A 25263-nucleotide genomic window follows, 5' to 3' on the forward strand; every position below is an offset into this window, starting at 1 on the left:
TGGGAGACCTGCACCAATGTAAGAACACAAACATAGATGTTGGGAAGGAAACAAAGGGACGGACTTTCATCCCAGTGATGGGCAGTCAAAGTTGGAAAATTTCCCGGCTCAGTGCCCTACCTCAGGAGTCAGTGCCTGCTAAAGCAGGATTTTAATTCCGGTGGAGACAGGTGATCACTGGAGTTGAGCCCACTGCCTCCAGAAAGAGTTTGGAGGCAGCCAAAGGGCTTCCACATGCCAAGGTGGGCTGGTTAAAAGGCCCTGTGCTCTGGCTGCAGTTGTTTCAAAGGGACTATGGATACCTGGGCTCTCAGCAAAGCTTCATTATACATTCTCAGCTTCGAGCCCAAATGTCCATTAGTCTATTGAAACGGCTGTGTCCAAGAGAAAACATTACTTAATTGACAGCTTTTTTACTGGTATCAATTCTGTCAACCAAGCAATGTTTATTGAAACAAGATAAAGAGATGTTAAATGCTTGTAGTTTCTACTATAGGTACTTTGACGGTCTAGATGATTGACACTTCTCTAGGGTTGTGGTAAAAACACTTTTTTAACAAAGTAGGAAGTTATGAATGACTGGCTTTTTGAAGCTTTCATACATATGCTATTGTTATTATAGTGTCCATCGGTTATGTACAGAGCGTATGGGTATGAAAGTGCCATAGGCTGACATGGAGGATATGTGAATTTAAGGCTATTGAGAGTGGGTAGAGAAGCATAGATTGGCACAGTGGGTATGAGGGGCTATGGAGAGTATGAGGTGCCATGCCATGGTGTAGGATAGGTTGGCATGAGAGCATGGGTAAGACCTTTTCAACTTACCTTTCAGAAGGAGCCCTCATCCAGATTATGGTAAATGACACTTCAAAGAGGCCATGAACCATGGGCCCTCAAAAAGCTGGTTCTACTCCACGCAAATTGTGGAGGACTAGGATATAGCCTCATTATGGAAGCAACCTGGTCAGGAGCGCAGGGTGCAGGCTTGTGACTTGCACCAGCTCACAACTTAATCCTGTGCTGGCGAATTGGGGGGGCACTGCGTATGGGGCCAAAAATCCCGGAATCAGGGCCTGGCCAACATTTCCAAAGGTCTGTGGAGTTTTTCCAACTCCTCAAAAATCCAGCCCAAAAGGTCTATCTCATTGTAGAGGATAGGATTGGGTAGTGTTGTTGTTACCAACCTAGTAAGCATACATCTGGACTGATAACCCAGAGAATACGAGTTCAAATTCCACCATAACAATTTGAGAATTGGAATTCAATCTATAAGATCTGGAATGGAAGACTGTTTTCAGCAAAAGTCATCATGAAGCCCCAGTGAAAAACAGATTTAACTTCTCAAGCCCCTCTTCATTACTAATCCCTTGATCCTGGCAACAGCCTAATAAATTTACATTACATACTCTCCATTACTTCTATAATTTCCCTACAATGGAGTCTCTCTACGATCTGTCATGATTATTTCTAGACTGGGGAACCAAGGCATCAGCACGTAGGCAAAACAAGAATGAGAGAAAGGAGCAAGACCAAGTGAAAAGAAACCTATAAAAAAGACGAAGATACAGATTGTTGTCAGAATAAAAGTAAATGAACAGAATGATTCTGCATGGTTTAAAATTTTCTAATGTTTCCTCCTCATTTCCTAGATGACCGACAAGGAGGTACAACAGCACTCCCACGTCTACAATAAATCATCAGATTTAGCATTTACAAGTGACGATGCAGCATTGGCATCATCTATCAGGGATAATAACATAAAACATTTTTCAAACATACCATTGAAAAAGAGATAATGAAAGTAACATTAGAGTTGACAGGCAAGCTCTTTGTGAAGTTCAATAGTATATTACCCTATCGCATGTCTCTCCAATAGACGCTGCACTGGTATGGTTAGTTTGCCCAGGAAGCGCTTTATGATAGGACGACTCTTGGCAAACTTGTCTTTAACATCAATTTCAAGTACATCTGTGAGAAGGGCTACAAAAGTATATTTCTGTAAAACAGAAAAAATGTATCACATTAATCCCATTTAACTGTCCCGGTAACACTTGGCTTTGTCACTGCCTATTTCCTTCAGGAACTGTCTGCTGTGTGTCAAGGATAGCAGCATTTTTTACCTCTCCTTGCCAAATAGGGTTTGTTGTGTTTGCCACTATTGTCGACCTCTTCTCTTGTCCATGATGAGCAAAAGTAGGGAAAGAGCTCTTCTTCCCAGGGTGAATAGACATCTTTAAATATGGATCTGGATTGAAAAACATTCCCTTCTTGAGCCCTACAGCTCTGATATCTGTTTGGAAAAAAAGATCAGCAAGTTACATTTCATAGTTACAATATTAGATTCTGGGTCTCTGTCTCACAATACTGGACACTGTGGAATGTGCCAGTCCCTTGGGACAACATAAAATGATGCAATAGCAGCAGTGTTTTATCAGATGCTTTCTGTTTATAAACCTACGCTTTGCGCAATGTGCAAAATAATTTTTTTCAATTTTGGAATAACTTCAAACATGACTTGTTGTGACTTAAAGTTAAGAAGGGTATATTACCAACTATATATGTACAAGCAATCATCTGACAAAACTACAAGACACAACTACACTCTTCACCCCGGCTCCAACAAGTTCTTCCACAACCCAGGACTCGCGCCCTTGCACCCAATTGGCTTGGCATCCTGCGCTGTCTCTCTATGGGTCCAACCTGGCCACGTGGCCTTCAGGGATTGCTCCTTTAAAAGTGGCCATGCTACCACACTCCTTCCACCCCCCCGCCCCCAACTTCAAGCTCCTCTTCAGTAGTTGTTGTCCCTCAGTTTTGGAAAATGCTGAGTGCCCCGGCTCCACACTTATAACAGGAATCCTTGCATCAGCAACTGATGAACATGAGCGTACTACAGGAGGTGCTGTTGATCCTGGGTATCAAACCCAAACACTCTTCCTTAAGTGATCCACTTGGTTTTTTATACAACATAGGAGACTGGTTCCGTTCTTTCCACAAATTTTTCCAGGCACCCATGTTGGTCCTGCTGTGAAATTCCTGGCCAGGACAATATCAGCAACTTGGAAAACTCTATCCTTCTTCCTTGAATCATGGTTTTGCTTCTGGAAGGCTTGTCTAGCCTCCACCTTCTCTGCCAAATTGAAAATAATAAATCCAAGCAAGTCCATACATGACATCCCATTAGTAATCCAGCTGGCCTCTGGTTACATTTGGTGTGGTATTGTAAGAACCTTGCCAAATGTAAAGGATGAATCATAGAATCCCTACAGTGCAGAACATAGAACATTACAGCGCAGTACAGGCCCTTCGGCCCGCGATGTTGCGCCGACCAGTGAAACCAATCTAAAGCCCCTCTAATCTACACTATTCCAATATCATCCATATGTTTATCCAATAACCATTTGAATGCTCTTAATGTTGACGAGTCCACTACTGCTGCAGGCAGGGCATTCCACGCCCTTACTACTCCTTGAGTAAAGAACCTACCTCTAACATCTGTCCTATATCTCTCACCCCTCAATTTAAAGCTATGTCCCCTCGTGTTAGCCATCGCCATCTGAGGAAAAAGGCTCTCACTATCCACCCTACCTAATCCTCTGATCATCTTGTATGCCTCTATTAAGTCACCTCTTAACCTTCTTCTCTCTAATGAAAACAACCATACCAGGCAACATCCTGGTAAATCTCCTCTGCACCCTTTTCAACGCTTCCACATCTTTCCTATAATGTGGCGACCAGAACTGTACGCAATACTCCAAGTGTGGCTGCACCAGAGTTTTGTACAGTTGCAGCATGACCTCATGGCTCCGAAACGCAATCCCTCTATCAATAAAAGCTAACACACCGTATGCCTTCTTAACAACCCTATCAACCTGGGTGCCAACTTTCAGGGATCTATGCACATGGACACCCAGATCCCTCTGTTCATCCACACTACCAAGTATCTTACCATTAGCCCAGTGCTCTGTATTCCTGTTACTCCTTCCAAAGTGAATCACCTCACACTTTTCTACATTAAACTCCATTTGCCACCTCTCAGCCCAGCTCTGCAGCTTATCTATGTCCCTCTGTAGCCTGCCACTTCCCTCCGCACTGTCTACAACTCCACGGACTTTAGTGTCATCTGCAAATTTACTAATCCATCCTTCTACGCCCTCATCCAGGTCATTTATAAAAATGACAAACAGCAGTGGCCCCAAAACAGATCCTTGCAGTACACCACTAGTAACTGAGCTCCAGGATGAATACTTCCCATCAACTACCACCCTCTGTTTTCTTACAGCTAGCCAATTCCACTAAATCACCCTCAATCCCATGTGTCCGTATTTTCTGCAATAGCTAGAAGGAGGCCATTCAGCCCTTCAGGTCTGCACCGACTCTCTGACAGTGCATCTTATCCTATCTAAGTAATCCCACATATTTACCCTGCTAATTCCCCTAACCTGCACATCTTGGGACACTAAGGGACAATTTAGCATAGCCAATTATAGCCCCTGATTTGTGGGCCTTTTTCCAAATCCCTTAAATTTGATGTCATTTTTTACTGAAGGAGGAAGATAGTTTTTCAATCTAAGTGGAAGGTGTACGTGCTCAGTGACAGGCATCAACCTTTATGCCAGGAAGTGACTTTGCATCATGCAGCTAGCTTATTTTACAATGATTTCTACATGAAGTCCACGGAAGATGCGAATGTGGCAGGATTTTAAATTATATATTTGGACTTCAATGTGTGTCATTTTGAAGTATGCAGAAAAGACACTGCGAGAACTATAAGGCTGGGTAAAGGTTTAGCATGACTGGGGTTGGGTGGAAAGAAAACGCATATGTGGCGGATTGACAAGCAACATTTTACGGCATGGAATCTTCAGCTATGGACTTGTTACATGACACTGTTAGGTTGGGTTAACTTGGCAATTTTTTTAACGTGCACTCTCTCTCATACATCTGTTGAATGTCTTCCCAATACTGTAGACACAGTTCAGCCCAGATGCCACCATCTGTCAAGATGTTGTGTTGCTATCCCTGGAGAGGACAACAGCGAGACATCTGCTTCACCTACCGTCAAACAAGGGTCAGGGGCAATGTTGATCTGTCACACACCCACAAACTGTGCTTTCTTCCATCCCACTAGATGTTTTTGACCTTTCATGTTCCACTGTCCCTGGCCACCATTCCCCTCAGTACTGCCGTTCTAAACGCTGAATATCTGTTTGAAGTATTTTTCCATTTCTAAAATGAATTAATATTTGCTGTTCTCATACGTAGCCATTTCTCCACAATTCAAAACATTGGCCATTGACTGACAGCATTCCCAGACAATGGCACCATTCTTGGGGAATAGTTTGCTCCCTGCACAAAGCAACAGTAGCACACAGGTTATTTAAGTAATAATCAAGAGCTGGGCTTCCAATATGCAGGAAACCCAGCTATAGTGAGTCTGGCTCCCCATGGTTATGGTGCACACAGGTATCTTCACAAAGCAGACCAGCAACCCTTTAAGCCAGGATACAAAATTGGCTTCGTATTTCAATCATCTCCAATTTTAATCTGGAAATATCAGGTTTCATCCAACCAATTCAAATATACAAATTACCCATGTCGAATGCTTTAAAGAAACAAAACACTGTAGGGTAATGCAATTTTGGAATATTTTGAGTCACAGGGTGATGGGACATGTCTTGTGATCTCTGTAATTCTGATCTTGGTCATCTGGTTCTGCAGAGACAGTGAATAAAATTTACAATATCCCACAGGATAGAAAATTTACTATGACGTATTCTGCCAGGTTTCCCTTGCACACCGTATAGTGTCGTAACTCTTTGTCTGTTCCACCTATTGCTTCTTCCACACACGCATGGTCAGAGAAGTGTGACCAGAAAATAATTTGATTAAAAGGTAAATGTAAACACACTGATTTTTATTTTACAGTGGAAACTTTTAAATACTTGAACTACTAATAATGCATATACAGTACATGTGCATTTACACTGCACATTCGTTGAAAGCCTGACTTCTGTCAATGACAGAATGGTGACTTATGTCAATTTTATAAGCATCTAACATATTGATTTTAAAATGCATCTCACAAACCCCTGCCCATGTAAACACAATAATGAAATTATGTTCAAAGAGTGATTTAAAATGAATTAAAAGGTTTAAAATACACAATAGTAAGATCCAAATTATCTTTATAATATAAGAGTGTGTCGGACGTGGAATGAAGATGCATCTTACCTGATAATGTGAATCTGACAAGTTTTCGACTGTTCTGACCATCTGATCCACCTTCTCCTAATTCATCTGCTCCAGCCTGTAAAACAAATTATAAAGTTTTGGCTTGAGCTGGCTAGTAAATGGGTCCATGGCTGCAGTTTCTTATTTCAACATGAATGCAAGCCAATCGCAAATTATCTCACTTTTCCTGATAGCCAATGTTGCCAGTTGTTATAAAAACCTAAAAATTGACTATTATTTTGATTCAGGCTGTTTTCTGCCCCCATTGAAAATACTTTGAAATGCCACAAAAGTAAGTTTGCATTGCAGAATTGTTTTTCAAAGTCATTTACCTTAAAGAGGATATCCAAAATATTGGCTGCCACAAAATCATGATGAACATATGTTCACTCTGACTGCTAGTCATTACTCTAAGTAGTGAGGAACTTCTCTTGTGAATATCCATATGCAGGAGAAAGAGCTGCTTTATGAAAACAGTAAACTCCTCTCAGATGGATAATGGATATTCTTGCTCTCAGTCAACCAACAAATATAAAATGCATTTCCCCCACACTGAAACAAATGAGTTTCACTATTATGAGATTTCTCACAAGAAGTAGACTTTAAATAATTATCATTCAGAAAGAGAAAATCTGTTAATATTATGACTTGATTTTTTTTAAAAGGATGAAGAGTTTAATATAAAGTCACATGAGACAAGCTTTTCATGGAAAAGAATAGGAGTCATTGAGTGCTCTAACTCTGTGGATGGTGTGGTTCAACACCAAGCAGGAGGAGATTTCTCTTGCCCAATGTAATAGTTATCAGAAAGATCTGTAAGAGAAAAGGTATTTCAATCATGCAAGGGAATTTTGAAGCCACTGTCATTTATTTGGTTTCTAAGGCTATTTAGAAGAATTCAATTTTATTGTGCTGAGCTCTAAATTGAGGGGTCCAAAATATATATATCCATGGTTCCAAACCCAAAGTCCAGTCCATCTGTGCAATAGATTAACCAAAAAAACTGCCATGGGGCATAGATCATTTTTGACTGGCGCATTAGTGAAAAAAAACAAATTCAAACATACTTTTAATGCCACTAAACATATCTAATGCAGATCAATATCACAGGGATGACATAAAAATATTCAACCAATAAATAACCAGCACTTGGAGTGTACACAAAACCATGGTATGTCCTGATTCTAACCAGAAGTTCTAACAGAATTTTGTTGTTCCCTTTCCTCACTAATGCAACTAAATTTATGAATATGCTTTGCTTCCTCATCTCATCTTTCTGACCAGGACACTGTGGACCAAGCTTTTTTCCCGGGAACTTTGCAATGCCACTCTTCATCAACCACCAAGAGTGGCTTGAATGGAAGAAGCTATGCAAATCTTCAGTCAGATGAAGAGAGGAAGGAGGAAGCTCATGAGGAGCATGACCACCGCTACGGACCAGTTAGACTGAATGGTACATTTTTGTGCTATCAATTCCATGCAATTATATGTAAAATATACATTTTTAAATAAAAACTGGCAAGAGCTGCTTTTAGGGAAATTCAGGTATATTTAGTTATCTACGAGTTAGTTCAAAATTACTGAACTGGTATACTTTAGTAATGCAATTTAATCTGTACCTCACTCTTATTAATCAGAAGCATGTTGGAACAATAAAATAAAACTTTGGGCTTTGGGCCAGCTGATCTCGAAGGTTAATCTTACACGGCAAAAAATTAACATGTTTCCGCAGTATTAGAAAATGAAAGGTATTGACAATTTAAAATCCTACAAAACCAGATGTCTCAAGATACATCTACTTGCCAGGGAAAAAAAATTGTGTATATTTTGCATGCAGGTCATGAAAGTTTAAGAGACAAAATCTATACACACAAGAAAGTTTGTATAAAGGAAATTACATGTTTAATATTTCAAAGCTGTCTTCCTGTGTTGGGATTCAATACGGTCACACCCTGTTGTCAGCATTGCTCTGTACTAAAAGGTTATGTTCACTTTTCCTGTTTATAACATTAACATCCCCTTTTCCAAGAAATAATCAAAAAATGTTCCACAGTCTTCAGTCCATGACTATTCTATATAGTTCTCTTGATTCTATTCACTTTGATTAAATAACAGAATTAAAAGAAGATATTGGGCAGATTTTTAACCATGGCGCGCTATTCCTGACAGCAGAACCCAAAGTCTGCGTCACTTTCACTCTCTTTTTCCCATTTCTAATGTGATTATAATTACAATTTAAACTGCCAGCAGGGTGTACAGTGGATGCGCACAATCATACAGCAGGGGATGCTTTTCAATAGTGAAACTCATCGTCAGCTGACAATGCTACAGCTATGGGTGGGCTATTGTTACTTATTGAGACCAGTTTAGTCAGAAGGCTAATGTAGTGGTACATCTCATGGTTACAGGGCAATCAAAGATATTTCTTTCTTGTGGAAGAAATTAATATTTTGGATTTCACTCTTTATTGAATGTTCATGTTAGTGTCCAATGTTGTGCTTGCCACTCTATGGGACGTAGCTGAACTTGAAGGCTCACCTGGCCTTCATTTCTATACATATTAAAGAACATTGTTCAACACCACTCTCTGCGGGGGTAATGGAAATGTTGTAGGTGAACACAAAATAACTCTGTCAACCAACACCCCGAGATGGACACACATTTGGGCAGTATTGACACCGTCTTTAAGGCCCTTCATTTTCTTGCCTTGATTGATTGTTCCCACCCCACTCCCCTACCATACACACACCGTTTCTTACTTGACTCATCCATGCTGCCGACCCCACTTCACACTGCACCCCACTCCCACCACTGACTCATCATTGCCAGTTCCAAGCCCACGTCCAAGCTGCCATTCTCCAGCTCCCCTCCTTTGTGCCGCAGAGTTCAACAAGAAAAAACGCTGACCTCAGACACAAAGCCAAATGTTGCATGTCATCTTTAAAATAAATGTGAACCATGTTTCATGAGGTTCTGGTGCACCACTGACTTAATTGTAAAGGCAGGATGTAATAACAAAAGGGTTTACTGCAGTGCGCATTCATGACATGTAAATAAGTAGGAACCTGCCATTGAAGTGATTCAGTCGTAGCTTTTAAACAGGAACTGGATAAAGATGGGAGGAGAAAATGTACTGCTGTAAAATGAAGGCAAACAGGCAACATGCAGGTGAGAAATAGAAAGGGGCCACAGGTAGATCCTTAAGCAGACACTGGAGGTAACAGTATAGGAATAGGAAGGTAAGCCATTGCAAGTGATCTACCGGTTTTGATAGATAGGAATAGAACCAGTTGAGTGCTGCCTTATCCAGCTGGATGATAGTAGATAGGTGTTGGGGAAGGATGGTGTTGTCATTTGTGATTTTGATGAGGGCCTTGGTGTACTGCAGCAGAGACAGAAACATATTTGGAGGGATTCAAACATGGTGTTCCAATAATGATGAGAAGGGATTTGGGAGGTGACAGCACATTCAAGATCTTGGTGATGGATGGTTAAACCAGATGGTCACCAAGTCTTTGTCCTTTGGATTTAAGGGAATGGAGATGATGACTGTGCTGAGGGAAGTCAGGTTGAGAGGAAATGATAGATTTACTACTGCAGACTAGAGCCTCACAGTTGGAGGTGAAGGAATGGTTGAGCAAATCAATAACTGCAGAAGTGAAAGTCCAAAGGCTTTATTGTTTGGATTCTGAAAGTGCATTGAGAGTGAATTGGGGGATTGTCTTTATAGATTGTTCAGATACAGAAAGAGGTAGGATTGGATCAGTGAAGAGGGGGTGTGGGTGGTGAATGATACAAGGAAGTAATCAGAGATGGTCTGATCTAAAGTTAAGTTAAAGTTTCTTTATTAGTCACAAGTAAGGCTTACATTAACACTGTAATGAAGTTACTGTGAAAATCCCCTAGTCGCCACACTCCGGCGCCTGTTCAGGTCAATGCACCTAACCAGCATGTCATCCAGACTGTGGGAGGAAACCGGAGCACCCGGAGGAAACCCATGCAAACACGGGAAGAACGTACAAACTCCACATGGACAGTGACCCAAGCCAGGAATCGAACCAGAGTCCATAGCACTGTGAGGCAGCAGTGCTAACCACTGTGTCACCATGCCGCCCCTGATCTGTAATTGATATCTTGGGACTAGCAAGACAGCAAAGTAACAATAACTGGCTGTGAATATGGGTTGGGGAGATTACATGCAGGAAGAGATTTAGGGAGGAGCAGAGGCCAACGAACTCGGAGCAGAGAAAATATGATGAGTGGAGATTTTGAAGGCCTGGAGGAGATAGGAAGGGATAAACCATGGAGGGATTTGAAAACAAGTTACAGATTTAAAAATTGGCATGCTGTTGGACCAGGATTCATTGGAGGTCAACAGCCTCACAGTAATGGGTGAATACGAGTTAAAATATGGGCACACAAGTGTTTATAACAATAAGTTTATGTCAAGCAATCAGCCAGGAGAGCACTTAAATTATCAAATCTCTAAGAGGCAGTAAAGGCCTGGATGAGGGAATTTGCAGAAGATGACTGAAACAGGACAGAAGAATCAGACAGGAAATAGACAGGGGTGATCTCAGTACTGGCATGGATATGTGGTCAGAAGCACATGTTGAGGTAAAATGTAACAAAAACCCTGGTTCAGCCTCCGACAGTTGACAGGAAGAAGGATACGAGTTGGTGGATAGGGGATGAAGATGTCAGACAAGCTGTCTCACAACTTCGAGATGGTGGAGGGGCCAAGAAGGGTGCTGGTGAGGTAGAAGTGGGAACTATCTGCATGCAAGTGGAAACTGGTGCTGTGTTCTCAGCTGATGCTGCCAAGGGGTACATTGCTGACCAAATTTACACGTTAAAAACAGTATCTATCTTCCAAATTCTCCAACTTCTCTTCCTCTTTCAATCCCTGATCATTTTTCGACTTATTCATGGCCATTTCCTTGACTTTGAACTGAAGTTCTGTAGAATAGTCATATTTGATGCAAAACGTTTACTCTGTTAATCCCTCCACAGATGTTGCGAGACCGGCTGAGTCGTTCCAGCACGTTCTGTTTTTATTTCAGATTTTCAGCACCTGCAGGGTTTTACTTTTAATATTAGCATGCAATAAATGTTCCACTTACCATTGCAGCTGGATTTTTTACTGTAATACATGGAGTAGTGGCCCGCAGTGCTCCACTTACGCCGTGATAGTACTTAAAACAGATTTTAGTTTCAGCTGAGGAGCAAAGAGAGAAAAATGTAGGCGAATTTTACAAGATAATTGCAAAAAAAGTTAACAAAAAATATCATTTCTCGAATCTGTACTGCAAGTTTTGTTAATAGTGGTGAATATGTAATGCAATAGATTAAACAAAATAACAAACTAAAAGCATCCACTATTAAAATTGAAACACCATCAAATAACTGGTTGGAGCTACTTATCACTGTTGCTGTATATTGACAAGATCTAGTTTTTCTGTGTGCGACTTTCCTCACAGATATCTTAGTCAACTCTGGCAGATTGTCTACATTTTGCTTCAGGATATTAATGAGCATATTTATTTTTCATCTTAAGGGTACTTTACACATGGCCCGAATTTTCATAAAGACAGAGCCTCACCATTATCACAAAAAGGCACTGACTATTTTTGCAGCAGTGGAATGGGGACAGGTTCTAAATTGCACAGGTTTACAGAGGCAGCTTCACATTTAAAAGATTTTTAACACAGTTTGATTGACAGCTTCAAGTGGTGATAAATACTTTGAAGTTGGACCATAAATTCCAACGCTTGTTCTTACAAGGGATTGTAAGAGGTTAAATGTAGTGAATGGGTTTTATTGTTGAGCGTGTTTTGTTTTAAATAGTGAAATTAATAGACACTTTAAAATTTTATTTAATCTCAGCGTGGGTCTTCAGGTCTGCGATGGTGGATTCTGGGTGAGTTGGCATGATAGATGGAAGAGCAAAGGATTATGGGTCGGGGAACAGATTGGCATGAGTTGGCACTTTGTTGGTATAGCAGCAATAAATAGCCTTGGAAGATGTTCATAGCATGAGCATGAAGTGGATGAAAGGCAATGGAGGTTGGGTAGAGGAACACAGATTAGCAAAGAGGGCATGGCAGGCCATGGAGAATGGGTGGTGGGGGACAGGGGGGGGCATGAGGTGGCATGGATTGAGCATAGGGAATGTGTAGGGTGGGGTGAGGGGTGAGAGCTGGAGGGCTGCATTTAGCTTTGCTTTTTTTTTCCCTCAATTGCTCCAGCAGTTTTGTCCAGCCCACCTCCACACCTGGCCCCCTCCACAGTTTCCAGGGTCGGCCGCTCCAACTCCTATAAAATCCTACTCCTCTGAACAAAAATCGGAAGTTCAGGGGCACTTGGTCCTGCGTTGGATTTGCAAAATTGGGAATTGCCTCAACTCTGCGCTGACCAGGAATGAAAATTCAGGCCTTTGGATCAGGCCGCAAACACTGGAAGCACATGGCAGCAGTTCAGATGTAAACTCAGCTCAGTTTATCCTATCATAAGTTTAAATTATCTTAATTTCATGTACAGCCTGAAACCAGCTTTTAAATGCGTGTCTCCACGAGTACTCCAAAGCTAGAAAATTTCCCTGATTAAACTTGCAACAAATATCCCTCTTGCTGAGTGATTCTATGAAGCAGCTGGCAATGAAAGAATTTTTACATAATTATATAGTTATGCTTTTGTATGAACATTGTAAATAATCACAATAGTCACAAACTGAATATTAACCAGTCCTTTCTAGTTGCAGATTTTTAGAAATCTCAGTTTTTCTTTTTAATCACACAATTTTCAGTAGATTTCCTGTCTTGACTTTGCAACATTTACCAATATTTTTGCAGGCATCATGGATCCATATAATAGCTTCTCAATTTATCCATTCCGATTTTATAAAGAATCAATTCTTAAACTGCATGAGAGAAGAGGTGCCTCACTTCACATGAAAGCAGAGCATACTCTGTTACGATCCAATCAAACTAGCTTTTTTTACTGGTGGGAAAAACACACAGGTAAATAATTAACTATAATTGTTTATTTAACAAATTAAGTTTAGATTAGATAAAAGCAAATTCTGTGGATGCTGGAATCTGACGCAAAAAAAGTGCTGCAAAATCTCAGCAAGCCTGACAGCATCTGTGGAGAGAGAACAGAGCTCGCTCTGATGAAGAGTCACCCAGACTTGAAAAGTTAGCTCTGCTCTCTCTCCACAGATGCCGTCAGACCTGCTGAGATTTTCCAGCATTTTCTGTTGAAGTTTAGACCAGTTTCAATTTAATGAATATTCAAACCCCTTCTCCAAATCCTACCTCTGAATGATAGGGGACTATTGTTCATACCCTGCACCTCATCCCAGAATTTTACAGACTCTATTTTTGTCCCATGATCAGGTGGGAACAGTGTGGTGGTATGCTGTGCAACTTCCAATCCATTATTGTCGTCACTCTGAGCTTTTGGATGAGAGAGCCTCATTTTATAATGTACACTGAGGTCAGATGACACCAACTGGATGCAGATGCAATTTTCAGCTACCAATGAGTGAAGTAATTTTTATTGCAAAGTGCCCGAACCATTGATTCTCAAAACCCACTGCAAATGTAGGTCAGGTGGATTTTAAGGCATTTTTGTGGGCCAACTAAGAGGTCCAATCACCGCTTGACAGATATTCCACCTTTAAATTGATATGACCAACCTGGCTGCATGGAGCATTCACTATATTCCTGAACAGCCCTGCAGCAACTCAGAGGCTCCTTCAAAAGCATATTCAAAACCACTCTGAAGAACTAAGCAACAGAAACATGGGGTGGGATTTTCTGGTCACACCCGCCCTCAGACCAGAAATTCCTGCCCGAGGTCAATGATGGACCTTTATAATTGTATGTCAAATTGTCTGCCCCACCTGCGACGATGCCTGCAGTGGGAGGGACTGGAAAATTTACCCCATGGGAACAGAACCACCTACAAATTATGCACCAAACCATAGACCATCCTGGAACTATATTGCTGTTCCTTCACTGCTTTTTTAAAAAATTCACTTACAGGATGTGTGCACCGCTGGCTAGGCCATCATTTAATTTCTATCCCTAATTGCCCTTGAGAAGATGATAAGCTACCTTCTGGCACCTTTGCAGTGCATGTGGTGGAGGTTCATCCATGGTGCTGTTAGAGAGGGAGTTCTAGGATTTTGACCCAGTGACAGTGAAGGAATGGCGATATATTTCCAAGTCAGGATTGCATGTGATTTGGTGTGGACTGCCGGGCGGTTGTATTCTCAAATGCTTGCTGCCCTTGTCCTGAGAGATAGAAGTCATGGGTTTGGAAGTTGTTGCTCAAGGAGCTCAGGTGAGTTCCTGCAATGCATCTTGTAGATGGTATACATGGCTGTCTGTGTTAGCCAGTAGTGGAGGGAGTGAATGTTTGTGGAAGGGGTGCAAATCAAGTGGGCTGCTATGTCTTGGGTGGTGCTGTGTTTCTCGAGTGTTGTTGGAGCTGCACTCTTCCAGGCAAGTGGAGAGTATTTTTTCACAATCCTGACTTGTGCCTTGTGGACAGGCTTTGAGGAGTCAGGAAGTGAGTTTCTCGCCACAGGATTCCTAGTCTTTGACCTGTTCTTATAGCCACAGTCTTCATATGGCTAGTCCAGTTCAGTCAATGGTCAATGGTAACCGAGGACGTTGATCGCGGGGGATTTAGCGATGGTAATGCCATTGTGTATCAAGGAATCGGTTTGTCTGGAAAGAATGCAGCAGATGCCGGGAAAGCAGGATAATTATTAGTTTTAGCATGGAAGTGTTTATTTAAGGCTTAATGTGGTGTTTCTGATTAAAGTAATAAGATGAGTTAAGTATACAGGGACAGAGTCATGTGATACTAGAAATGGGAGGAGCTAGGCTTGTAGCAGAAAAGCAGCTTTATTTTCATTTTTAGGGAGAGCAGTTGCTGCCTGGTGCTGGTAAAAAGGAGAAACTCACTCTCTCTCCAGAAGCTTTCTGAAAGTTACAGGGTTGTTGCCCAAGTCAGAGCAAGTATATCTGTGTTGACTAACTATTTCTAAAGTGGGGTTTAAGTCTATGAGATAATTATTGCTTAATTGTTGTTGAAGTATCAGTTCCTTGTCTCTCAGCATCAGGACAGATTCCAAAACAGTCCTATTATGTGCAGCACAAGAAATGAAACTCAACTAACTACTTAAAAAAGTTAAATGTGTATGCATTTAAATGAGCTAATCCTTGAAGTTATATCAGCAAAGATTATAAACAATAAGAAATTTATTAATCTGCTTCAGCAACTGACAAATAGCTCACATCATTTGCATAGGAAGTCCTGGTCCTACATGCTTGGTAGAGGCTTTCTAAATGCACTTATATCACTATAATCATGGATTTATTTACATTTAACAGAGAGATACATACACTTGCATGTTCCTTCTAACTGCATAAAAAACTGCAGCGCTGGTAAATTCATAGTAAATGAATAAATGAAAGAGCATGCAGATATTAAAAAGAATCTGATTTGTGTTTTGAGACAATCAGAATAAGGTAATGTTAATTTTACAATAAAACTATCATTCAGACCCAAATCCAACCACAAAGAAAAGCTTGCTTGAAAACAGTCTGAAAGATTTGTATTTTAAGACTACTTTCATTGCACTATACGTGGAGGTTGAAAAGCACAAGATTAAGCTTCCCCTCTTGCCAAATGAACATTGCAGCTAACCCGAACAAACTGTGACTTTGACAATTTTGATGGCAAACTGGCAGGAAAACAATACTCCTAAGAACTCAATAATTAGTATGTTTATTGATATCTTTCTGATGTCAGAAACAGTAAATTGATTAACATATGGGAAACGTAGGGCCGGGGTAAATGAAACATAGCTATATATGAAAGTCTATCTTTAGTATAAGACATCAACAGTGTGAAAGGATACACTGCCAGTTCTGCCTCTCTGCATCTTTCTCCTCCTTTAAGACAATTCTTTAAACTTGACCTTTTGGTCACCTATTCTATATCTCCTTAAGTGGCCCAGTTTCAAATTCTCTGTGCTTACATTTCTGTGAAGAGTCTTGGGATATTATACTACCTTCAAGGAACAATATAAACACAAGTTGTTGTCTTTCACCAATTTGCCTTAGTGCCACAAGATGTGAAATAAATTTGACCTTACTCTCCATAAAGTACGGCCCGGGTTCAATCCGCCACACAATCTGTCCTTTCTGCGTTCCATTTACACCCCGATTTTTGGAGTCCCAAACATTTCCTGGGGAAATCTCATCTGTAACAGAGGAAAAAAACAGCATAAAAGTGAATCTGATAATGCAGACTCTATTTTGTTCTGTTACTGTCTTGTCTATTACATTGTTACGGTTTGTTGTCATGTCAATTATATTGTTATGATTGAAAGAAACAAGTGATGGGTATTGCCTTTGAACACATACAAATAGGTGATAGCTGGGGCATTGGGTTGTGTGGGAGGAGAGCTGTGAAACTAAACAAATCAATAAACTCTCTCAATAAAGAAAAGTTCTGTGTCTTGGTTTAATCTTAACCAAACAGCGTGAACCCTATTAACGCTGCCAGAATGCACAAAAATTCCAGGTAAACTGAAAAAAAAACCTGTCAGGAAGTGATGATGATTTCAGAGTGATGTGAACTTCTTTTATGAGTTAAATGCTTTTTAAGCCTTCAGTCAGCTCGGAGTTTAATAATTAAGCGTGGAAGCATTTCTATTGGTTTTGTGCAGTGGCATGTAATGCAACAAGTATTCATAACACAAGATAATGTGATTGACAAAGCATAATGATTAAATGTCCACACTGGTAGTTATTCAAAACACTTTGACAATGAGGAAGCTGTGATTATTGTATTAATATGCACAATGGTAACATTTGAATACAGATAGTGCAAAGTAATAGAATTAGAAAAATCATCCATGTGGCCAAATGAAATAAAGAAATAGAACATTATGCTGTATATTATAAAAGAGCTATGATATTGGGCCAGAACATTCTGTTAATAGCAGGCTATTGCATTTATACCTACAGCTTTCAACATGCAATTGTTTCTAACGGGAACTGCCAGGTAATCAATCTTAGAAAACTGGTAGATTGTACGTAGTTATATATTTACAGAACAGATATTTAGTGAATGCCAAAACCGGCCAGTGCCGTAGGAAACGACACCCAAAATTTATTGTCCAAACTCATAGAATCCTACAGTGCAGAAGGAGACCATTTGGCCCATCGAGTCTGCACCAACCAAAATCCCACCCAGGCCCCATTCCCACAACCCCATGCATTTACCCTAGCTAATCCCCCTGACACTAAGGAACAATTTAGCATGGCCAATCCACCTAACCCGCACATCTTTGGACTGTGGGGGGAAACCGGAGCACCCGGAGGAAACCCATGCAGACACGGGGAAAATGTGCAAATTATGACCTTCTCTTCAGATTGTTATAAGAGATCTGCGACTTCCATCTGGGAACCCGAAAAGTTCATCTGACAAGTGAAAAATGTCTGAGTTTTGTATTGCCGAGGAACCTCCTGTCACAGGCCTCTCCCCAGGCTGAAACACACTTAAAAGTCAGGCAAAATATTTAAATGCACCTGCAGCGCTAGTGGGCTCCAAACCTCTAAGATCCAGGCCTTCTAGCTGCTGCTGGTGGTCAGCAACCAGAAGCCCCCCCGAATGCGTCAAATTATTCTGGGATTGCAGAGGGTGGGAGAGCGGAGTTTGGGAGGGGAGAATAAAACAGCTTGTAACTTAGCTCCCCATATTTTGCCCCTGAGACTAACCCAGACTCTCCAACTGACAGCTGCCCAAACGTAGGTTACCATACCAGATCTCGGTTGGCACTCTTGTTTTAGGTCCCCATTAGGCAAAACCGTCAGAGGTGATGAAAAGCTGGGAATGTCTCAATAGAATGGTTACAATGGACATGCTGGTGGTTAAATCCTGTTGGGAAGGCCCAATAAATCCTAATGGGACACGATGGAGGTGGACAATATTTGCAATTTTTTTCATCAGTCCAGCTTCTGTGGAGTGTATATTCCCCATGCACAGTTAAATCTTGTTAAGGTTCAATGAGGAGTGCAAGGAAGCATGCCAGGAGCAGCATCAGACAAACCGAAAAATGAGGGGTCAACCTGGTGAAGCCACAACACAGGACTGCCTGCATGTCAAACAGCAGAAGCAGCATACAACAGACAGAGCATAGTGATCCAACAACCAACGGATTAAATCAAAGTTCCACAGCCCTGCCAATTCATGAACAACGATAAACAATTCAAAAACTAACCAGAGGAAGAGGCTCCACAAACTCTCTCATCCTCATTGAAGGGGCAGCCCCACTGTCATTACAAAAGACAAGGCTGAAACATCTGCAACCGTCTTCAGCCAGAAGTGCCAAGGGGATAATCCATCTCAGCCTTTTCATATTTATATTCTGTGCACAAGAAGCAGGATGAATTCAATCCGGCTAATTACTGGCCCATTAGTCCATTCTTAGTCCTTCCATCAGGAAAGTGATGGAAGGTGTCATCGAAAGTGCTATCAAGCAGCACTTAAATCAGCATTAACCTGCTCACTGATGCTCAGTTTGGCTTCTGCCAGGGGTTCCATACCACATTACAGCCTTGGTCGAAACATGGGCCAAAGAGCTGACTTCCAAAAATGAGATGAGATTGACTGTCCTTAACAGCAAGGCAGCATTTGAGCAAGAGTGACATAGAAACCATAGGATCCCTACAGTGGGATTCACAGGAGGCGGCCATTTGGCCCATCGAGTCTACACTGACAACAATCCCACCCAGGCCCCATCCCCGTAACTCCACATACTTACCCTGCTAGTCCCCCTGACGTTCTGGGGCCATTTAGCAAAAACAATCAACCTAACCTGCACATCTTTGGAGTGTGGGAGGAAACTGGACCAGAGGAAACCCAAGCCGACACGGGGAGAACGGCAAACTCCACACAGACAGTGACCCGAGGCCGGAATTGAACCCGGGTCCCTGGTGCTGTGAGACAACAGTGCTAACCACCGTGCCACCCTTATTTTCTCTATTCTTTCTTTTCAAAGGATGATAATCATAGAAATCATAGAAACCCTAAAGTGCAGAAGGAGGCCATTCGGCCCATCGAGTCTGCACCGACCACAATCCCACCCAGGCCCTACCCCCACATATTTTACCCGCTAATCCCTCTAACCTATGCATCCCAGGACTCTAAGGGGCAATTTTTTTAACCTGGCCAATCAACCTAACCCGCACATCTTTGGATAATGCAGCAATCATAAAATCCCTACATCAAGGAGCCTTAACAATGGGAATCAGGGGGAAAACTCTCCAGTTTGGAGTCACATTTAGCAGAAAGGAAGATGTCTGTACTTGCTGGAGGCCAATCATCTCAACCCAATGACACTGTTGCAGAAGTTCTTCAGAATAGTGCACAAAGTCCAATCATCTTCAGCTGCTTCAACAATATCGGACACACATACATCCTCCCTCCTCCACCAGCCCCACATGAACCCCCTTTCTTAAGGTATATGCACAACCATTCACAACTATTCAAATACTGGAGCAGTCCATGCTCGCATGAAGCAAAACCTGGACAACTTTCAGGCTTGGCAGATAAGTGACAAAGTAACATTCAGGCAATAACCACCTCCAACAAGAAAGAATATAACCATCTCTCCCAGACATTCAATGACATTACCTTGCTGAATGACTGCAGCAGTTTAAGAAGGGGTCCCACTAAATCAGGAAGGGGCAACAAATGGTGGTCTTGGCAGCAATGAACAAATAAAAATCACTCCTCTTCTCCCCACTCCACACTGGAGAGGCTTAGGTAGATTTTTAACCAGTAAAGGAATCAAGGGTTATGGGGATAAGGCAAGAAAGTAGAGCTCAGGATTATCATAGCAGATCAGTCATGATCTCATTAAATATCATAACAGACCCAATGGGCCAATTGGCCTAGTTCTGCTCCTGCATCTTATGATCTGTCTTGAATCTCCTTGTCTTTATCCATTCCAAGATTGATACTCTTGTCCAAGGATGGCTCGGCTGTCTCAGCTGAACGCAGTGTGAGCCAGGACTCCAAAGTAACTGAATCCAGTTCAATAATGAAACAACATGCTATTTATTAGCTGAGTAGTTGGGTTTAATATATCACATTTCCACTGGGGTGAGAAATTTGACTTAATAAACAACAGGTATTTTGACATAAAATAGAACAAACTTGAACATATTATTTGTGGACTTTCCTTCCACTTTATCCTGACAGCCGATAACATTTAGCACATATGTAAAAATATAATGTTTCCTCACAGCAATTATTTTTCTTTTCTTAGAAATCAGCCTCGTGGACAGGCTGAATTTCAGCAGTGACCTTAAAAAAACACTCTCATTTTGCAAACCATTAAATAATACAAAATGTCAATATTTGGGCTTAATTCTAATAGCTCTCAATTTGTCTATATAGTTGAAGCTCCTATCAGAGACAAGGCCTTTCCTTAGGAGAAAACAATTATTATCCAAATCAAAGGAGAACAGGTAAAGCTCATCTGCCAGGTTATTACTGAACTCCACATCCATTAGCCTGTAAACCATAACCTGTACACCTTCCTTTGATCTTCAAACAATCCAAATAGAGGGAGGGAATAATTTACAAAATGGAGGAACCCTTTATTGCCAGAGTAAAATCATTTTTATTAAATTAAAATTCAGAAATAATTCACAATTGTGATCCACAAATATTACCACTTGTAATGAGAAGAAAAAGACTAAAAATAATTCTGACTTGAACAGTTGGTTAATGATGTGCTACGATGTCTTAAATCTTTACAGAGACAGTGGGCACTTGTTTTCATTGAGAAAGGCAAATAAAAGTCAGGTTTAAAGACTACCTCTGCAATCAGAATCTGTTGCTCATTCCCAAAACTGCTAATTTATCCATGGAGATGGTACCACTGAGTTGTCAGTTTTGTAGCAGCACTATGACCACATGGTGTTAATTATTCACTGTACCAGACAGCAATTCAACCTTCATAAATTATACAACAAGTTTGACTGCAATCAAATTTATTTCGAGCATAAGGAATTAAGGATGGGGCGGCACGGTGGCACAGTGGTTAGCACTGCTGCTTCACAGCTCCAGGGACCTGGGTTCGATTCCCGGCTTGGGTCACTGTCTGTGTGGAGTTTGCACATTGTCTGCGTGGGTTTCCTCCGGGTGCTCCGGTTTCCTCCCACATTCCAAAGATGTGCGGGTTAGGTTGATTGGCCATGCTAAAATTGCCCCTTAGTGTCCTGAGATGCGTAGGTTAGAGGGATTAGTAGGTAAAATATGTAGGGATATGGGGGTAGGGCCTGGGTGGGATTGTGGTCGGTGCAGACTCGATGGGCCGAATGGCCTCTTTCTGTACTGTAGGATTTCTATGATTTCTAAGCAGAAATTCTCTCGTCACAGATTATAAAGCAAATCATTGTAAACCTCAAGAGGTGAGCTTTATTGAGCTGTACTGCCAACCACTTTTATCATCTTCACCCCATTGCTTTTTTCAAATTTCATTCAATTTTCTCCCTTGTTTTTCTGCTGTAACAGTTACTGCTGCAGAAACCTCTCCACGAATAAGATCAATGCTAATTCACAACAGCGCTGCAAAATAAGGTCACCAATTTTGAAAGCTTTAAAAATGATATGCAATATCATAAGCATTGTCACTTAGCATTGTAGAGAAAACCTCGTAAGAGAAAATGAAATAAAAAGTGTCTGCGTTGCATAACTGAGCAGCTGTTAAGGTATTATTTATTTTCAAAGGGACCATGTCACCACCATAAAGTGAAAGCCACTTTGACATGCACGGATACGTAGTACAGCGACTGGCATGCATTATGCAAATGTTACATCAAACATGTTCTAAAGTAGCAGGGAGTCAGTATGATAGTGTTGCAAAACACTAATCCATTCCTCATTCTCTAAGCCTATCTGAGACCATCCTTTTACATATAGGGCCTGTCTGGAGGATAGGTGCTCCGGCCAGTGGGGGAATAAGGAGTGCATCATGCTGCCGCAGGCAGCGTTGTTCACAAGCCATCCCACTTATTCAAATAGACTAGCCCGACCCCCACTTGAAGTTTACGGATTCTCAGGCTCCAGCAGCAGCTGATTCGCTGGAATCGGTAATCACCTCAATGAGCAACAAATGGGAGCAGCTTTAAGCGCTTCCTGTACACCCCGCAGTCACATCACCAGGGAAAATGGCCAGGACTCCATCGAGGAGAGGAGGGCCACCCTGTTCCTCAGGGCAGGCAGAAGAATACCTGCAAATGTAATGACAGAAGCCTGGGAGGTGGTGGCTGGGGATGTCAGCAGCACAATCTGATCAGGAGGAATGCAGTGCAATGCAGGAAGAAAATTAACAACCTCCCCAGATCTGCAAGAGTACCCACTTGTCTTCCCGACATCATTGCTGACCCAAACGCAGCCATCTAACAATCATCAACTCCAGCCTACCAGCATCTCCCTAAGAAACCTGCACTTCCCCAACTTCAATGATCCCCATCATCATCCCCTGCCTCCCAACACCCATCATGATCCTCCACGCTTGCCCCAGATCCCACAAACCCTCCTGGCCACCCTCTCAAAGTCTCCTTTTTCTTTCCCCAAAGGATAGAACAGTAAAGAACAGGAGGGAGTGAGGGAAGACTGGCAAGGACATACCCACGCTGAGGGTGCTTACCCTCTTTAAAGAAAGGGCTCTGGAAATAGCAGAGGAGGCCCCGGAGCGGAAAATTGCCAACTGTGAGTTCGGGATGGCCCGAACAACTGAGTATCTAAAGCACCTTTATCCAGGTGACATATTGCAAGTGAGTCTAAAATTCTCTACCACCATTGAGGTTCCCAAAAGCTAACCCATATCCTTTCTCTTCCTGTATCACCATCCGATAAGGCCAGACCATCCAGGGTCACATCACCTCGTCCAACCCTTCCAAGCACACTAGACCACAGTCCCAGGGACGACACTGAATTTTCGGCACTCCTTTCACCTGCACCATCCACCAGTGCAGATACATGCACCTCAGTGGAATATGTCAGTGGTCAGGCTTCTGGGGCACTTTCTGGTGAGCACTACACTGCTACTGCTGCACATTGGGTGGAGGTAGGAACTTCCAGGTGAGCCGGTATTCAAAGAACTGTTGGCTCCCAGGAACCAGCTGCCCCAAAGGCAGATGTCGATTCTCTGGAAAAGCACATCCCACCACTACTACAGTTGCAGAAGCAAAGCCATGCTTTTCAGCATGGGGTGTCCAGAACCGTCCTGCAATTGCAAGGCCATCTAGAAGAGTCCACCAACCTTTTGTCACAGGAGATGGTGTCGGCAATGCATGCAACCCAGGCCAACGCTGCAATGGGGACAACAGAAACATTACCAATAGCTGCCATCCAAAACAAAAATGGGGGCAGAGGTAATGATCTGAAAGCAGAATTGAAGAAATTTTCCATTTGGGCAAAAGCATGATACAGCCGCAATCTAGTCATCAAAATAGCAGAAAAATCGGTCAGGGAGGGAACCCAAGGACTGGACCAAAGAATGTTCCACATATCGCGTGAAAAGGAAGACATTGTTAAAATCCATACAAGTTCCCATAAGTAACACCTTCTATTTGGAGGAAATTAATGTTTGTTTTCATCCTCAAATCCTTGCCCAAATCTCTTTTACCAATAGGCCAGGGATTATATCAGTACCATTTGCTGCTCTCATTCTAGAATGGAAGATTTCATCAACTTTATTTCCCATTTCCACCCTCCTGTCTCCGGTTCATCATTTCACGCTGATTTCAGCAGTTAAAAATCACAATATTTTTTCCCCAGATAACTAAAACACACAAATTCCATTGTACAATAAATTCAAAAATCCATCATCAATAACTTCCACTTCTCAGCAACTCAGTCTACCACGTGCTTAGACATGAATAAGATCATTATATCCCAAGGCCAATAAAAAAGTCCGAAAATTTTGACAAACGAAAGGTTAATTTATTTTCTACATTTTCTTTACTGCTCGTCTTTCCCACCTTGAAACTACTATATCATAAACAATCAGTTAAATTGATAGCAGAAAACACGTTACTCACTGAATGCTACTGACAAGTTACCATTTTCTTTGGACCATGTGAAAACTTTAGGGTAGTGACTCAGGTTTGTGATTCATGGTAGAATGACAAAAGCTTATCCATGGACAAGCTTCTGATTGGGAAACCAGTCATATTATCCTTGGACTACAACCCAAAAAGGTACAATGTCTTTTTAAAAAATCCTGATAAAGCTATACCAGGATTCCATCTCAACTCGTGCACACAATAGTCAAAAAGACAGTGACAGTTACTGGGTTGTGTCATGTAATTCACTAAACACTAATCAGGAGTTTATTCTAAATCTCAATGGATCTCTAATTTTCACTGTCTTCTGTAAATGATCAAGAAAATAGCCATCTACATCAGAATTTCAAAAACTCTGCAGAGAAGCCTTAAAAATATTTTTAAATTAATATTCACAAAATTTAATCTGCAGCTATGTTATACAGGAAAGTGAAAGTTCAGCCAGATCCAGCAATCGAATAGAATTACAATAATTCTACTTCAACAAATTAGATACCCACGTTTCTAAACACTTTTCCCCATCCTACTACCTGTGTACATCTACTTATTAATTGTGCTCTTTCATAAAGATGTCATTTTCCTTCAGAAAGCTACATTCCAACAAACAGTTCACACAGAGAACATTCACTTACCATAAAACATTATTTGCTGGGTCCAGCTCCTCAAAATAAATTGCTTGTAACACAACGTCAAGCCACTTGCCTCAAGGACTAATAAATACCAGAATTAAGATGGATACCAAAGTATAATGTGCAAGTAACTGGAGCTGAATTTAATTCCCCTTATTCCCAATCTGCGCTATTCAGCAAACTGGAATAAAATCTAACTTGCAAGTTCCAATGCCCAGGAAAACTGTTAT

The 25263-nt window shown here is 41.5% G+C and overlaps 1 protein-coding gene across 1 annotated transcript in view; it reads right to left on the reverse strand.

Moving 5' to 3' along the window:
* The window catches only part of LOC144503772 (E3 ubiquitin-protein ligase HECW2-like), a 416880-nt gene that overhangs the window by 202371 nt on the left and 189246 nt on the right, over nucleotides 1-25263 (reverse strand). Inside the window, exons 3-7 of the mRNA XM_078228621.1 lie at nucleotides 16409-16516; nucleotides 11358-11452; nucleotides 6235-6310; nucleotides 2121-2290; nucleotides 1854-1996 (exon numbers count right to left, since the gene is read on the reverse strand). Coding sequence (XP_078084747.1) covers nucleotides 1854-1996; nucleotides 2121-2290; nucleotides 6235-6310; nucleotides 11358-11452; nucleotides 16409-16516 — 592 coding nt within the window. The remainder of the gene's footprint in view (nucleotides 1-1853; nucleotides 1997-2120; nucleotides 2291-6234; nucleotides 6311-11357; nucleotides 11453-16408; nucleotides 16517-25263) is intronic.

The sequence above is a fragment of the Mustelus asterias genome, chromosome 14 (genome assembly GCF_964213995.1).
Source record: "Mustelus asterias chromosome 14, sMusAst1.hap1.1, whole genome shotgun sequence".
NCBI classification, from domain to species: Eukaryota; Metazoa; Chordata; class Chondrichthyes; order Carcharhiniformes; family Triakidae; genus Mustelus; species Mustelus asterias.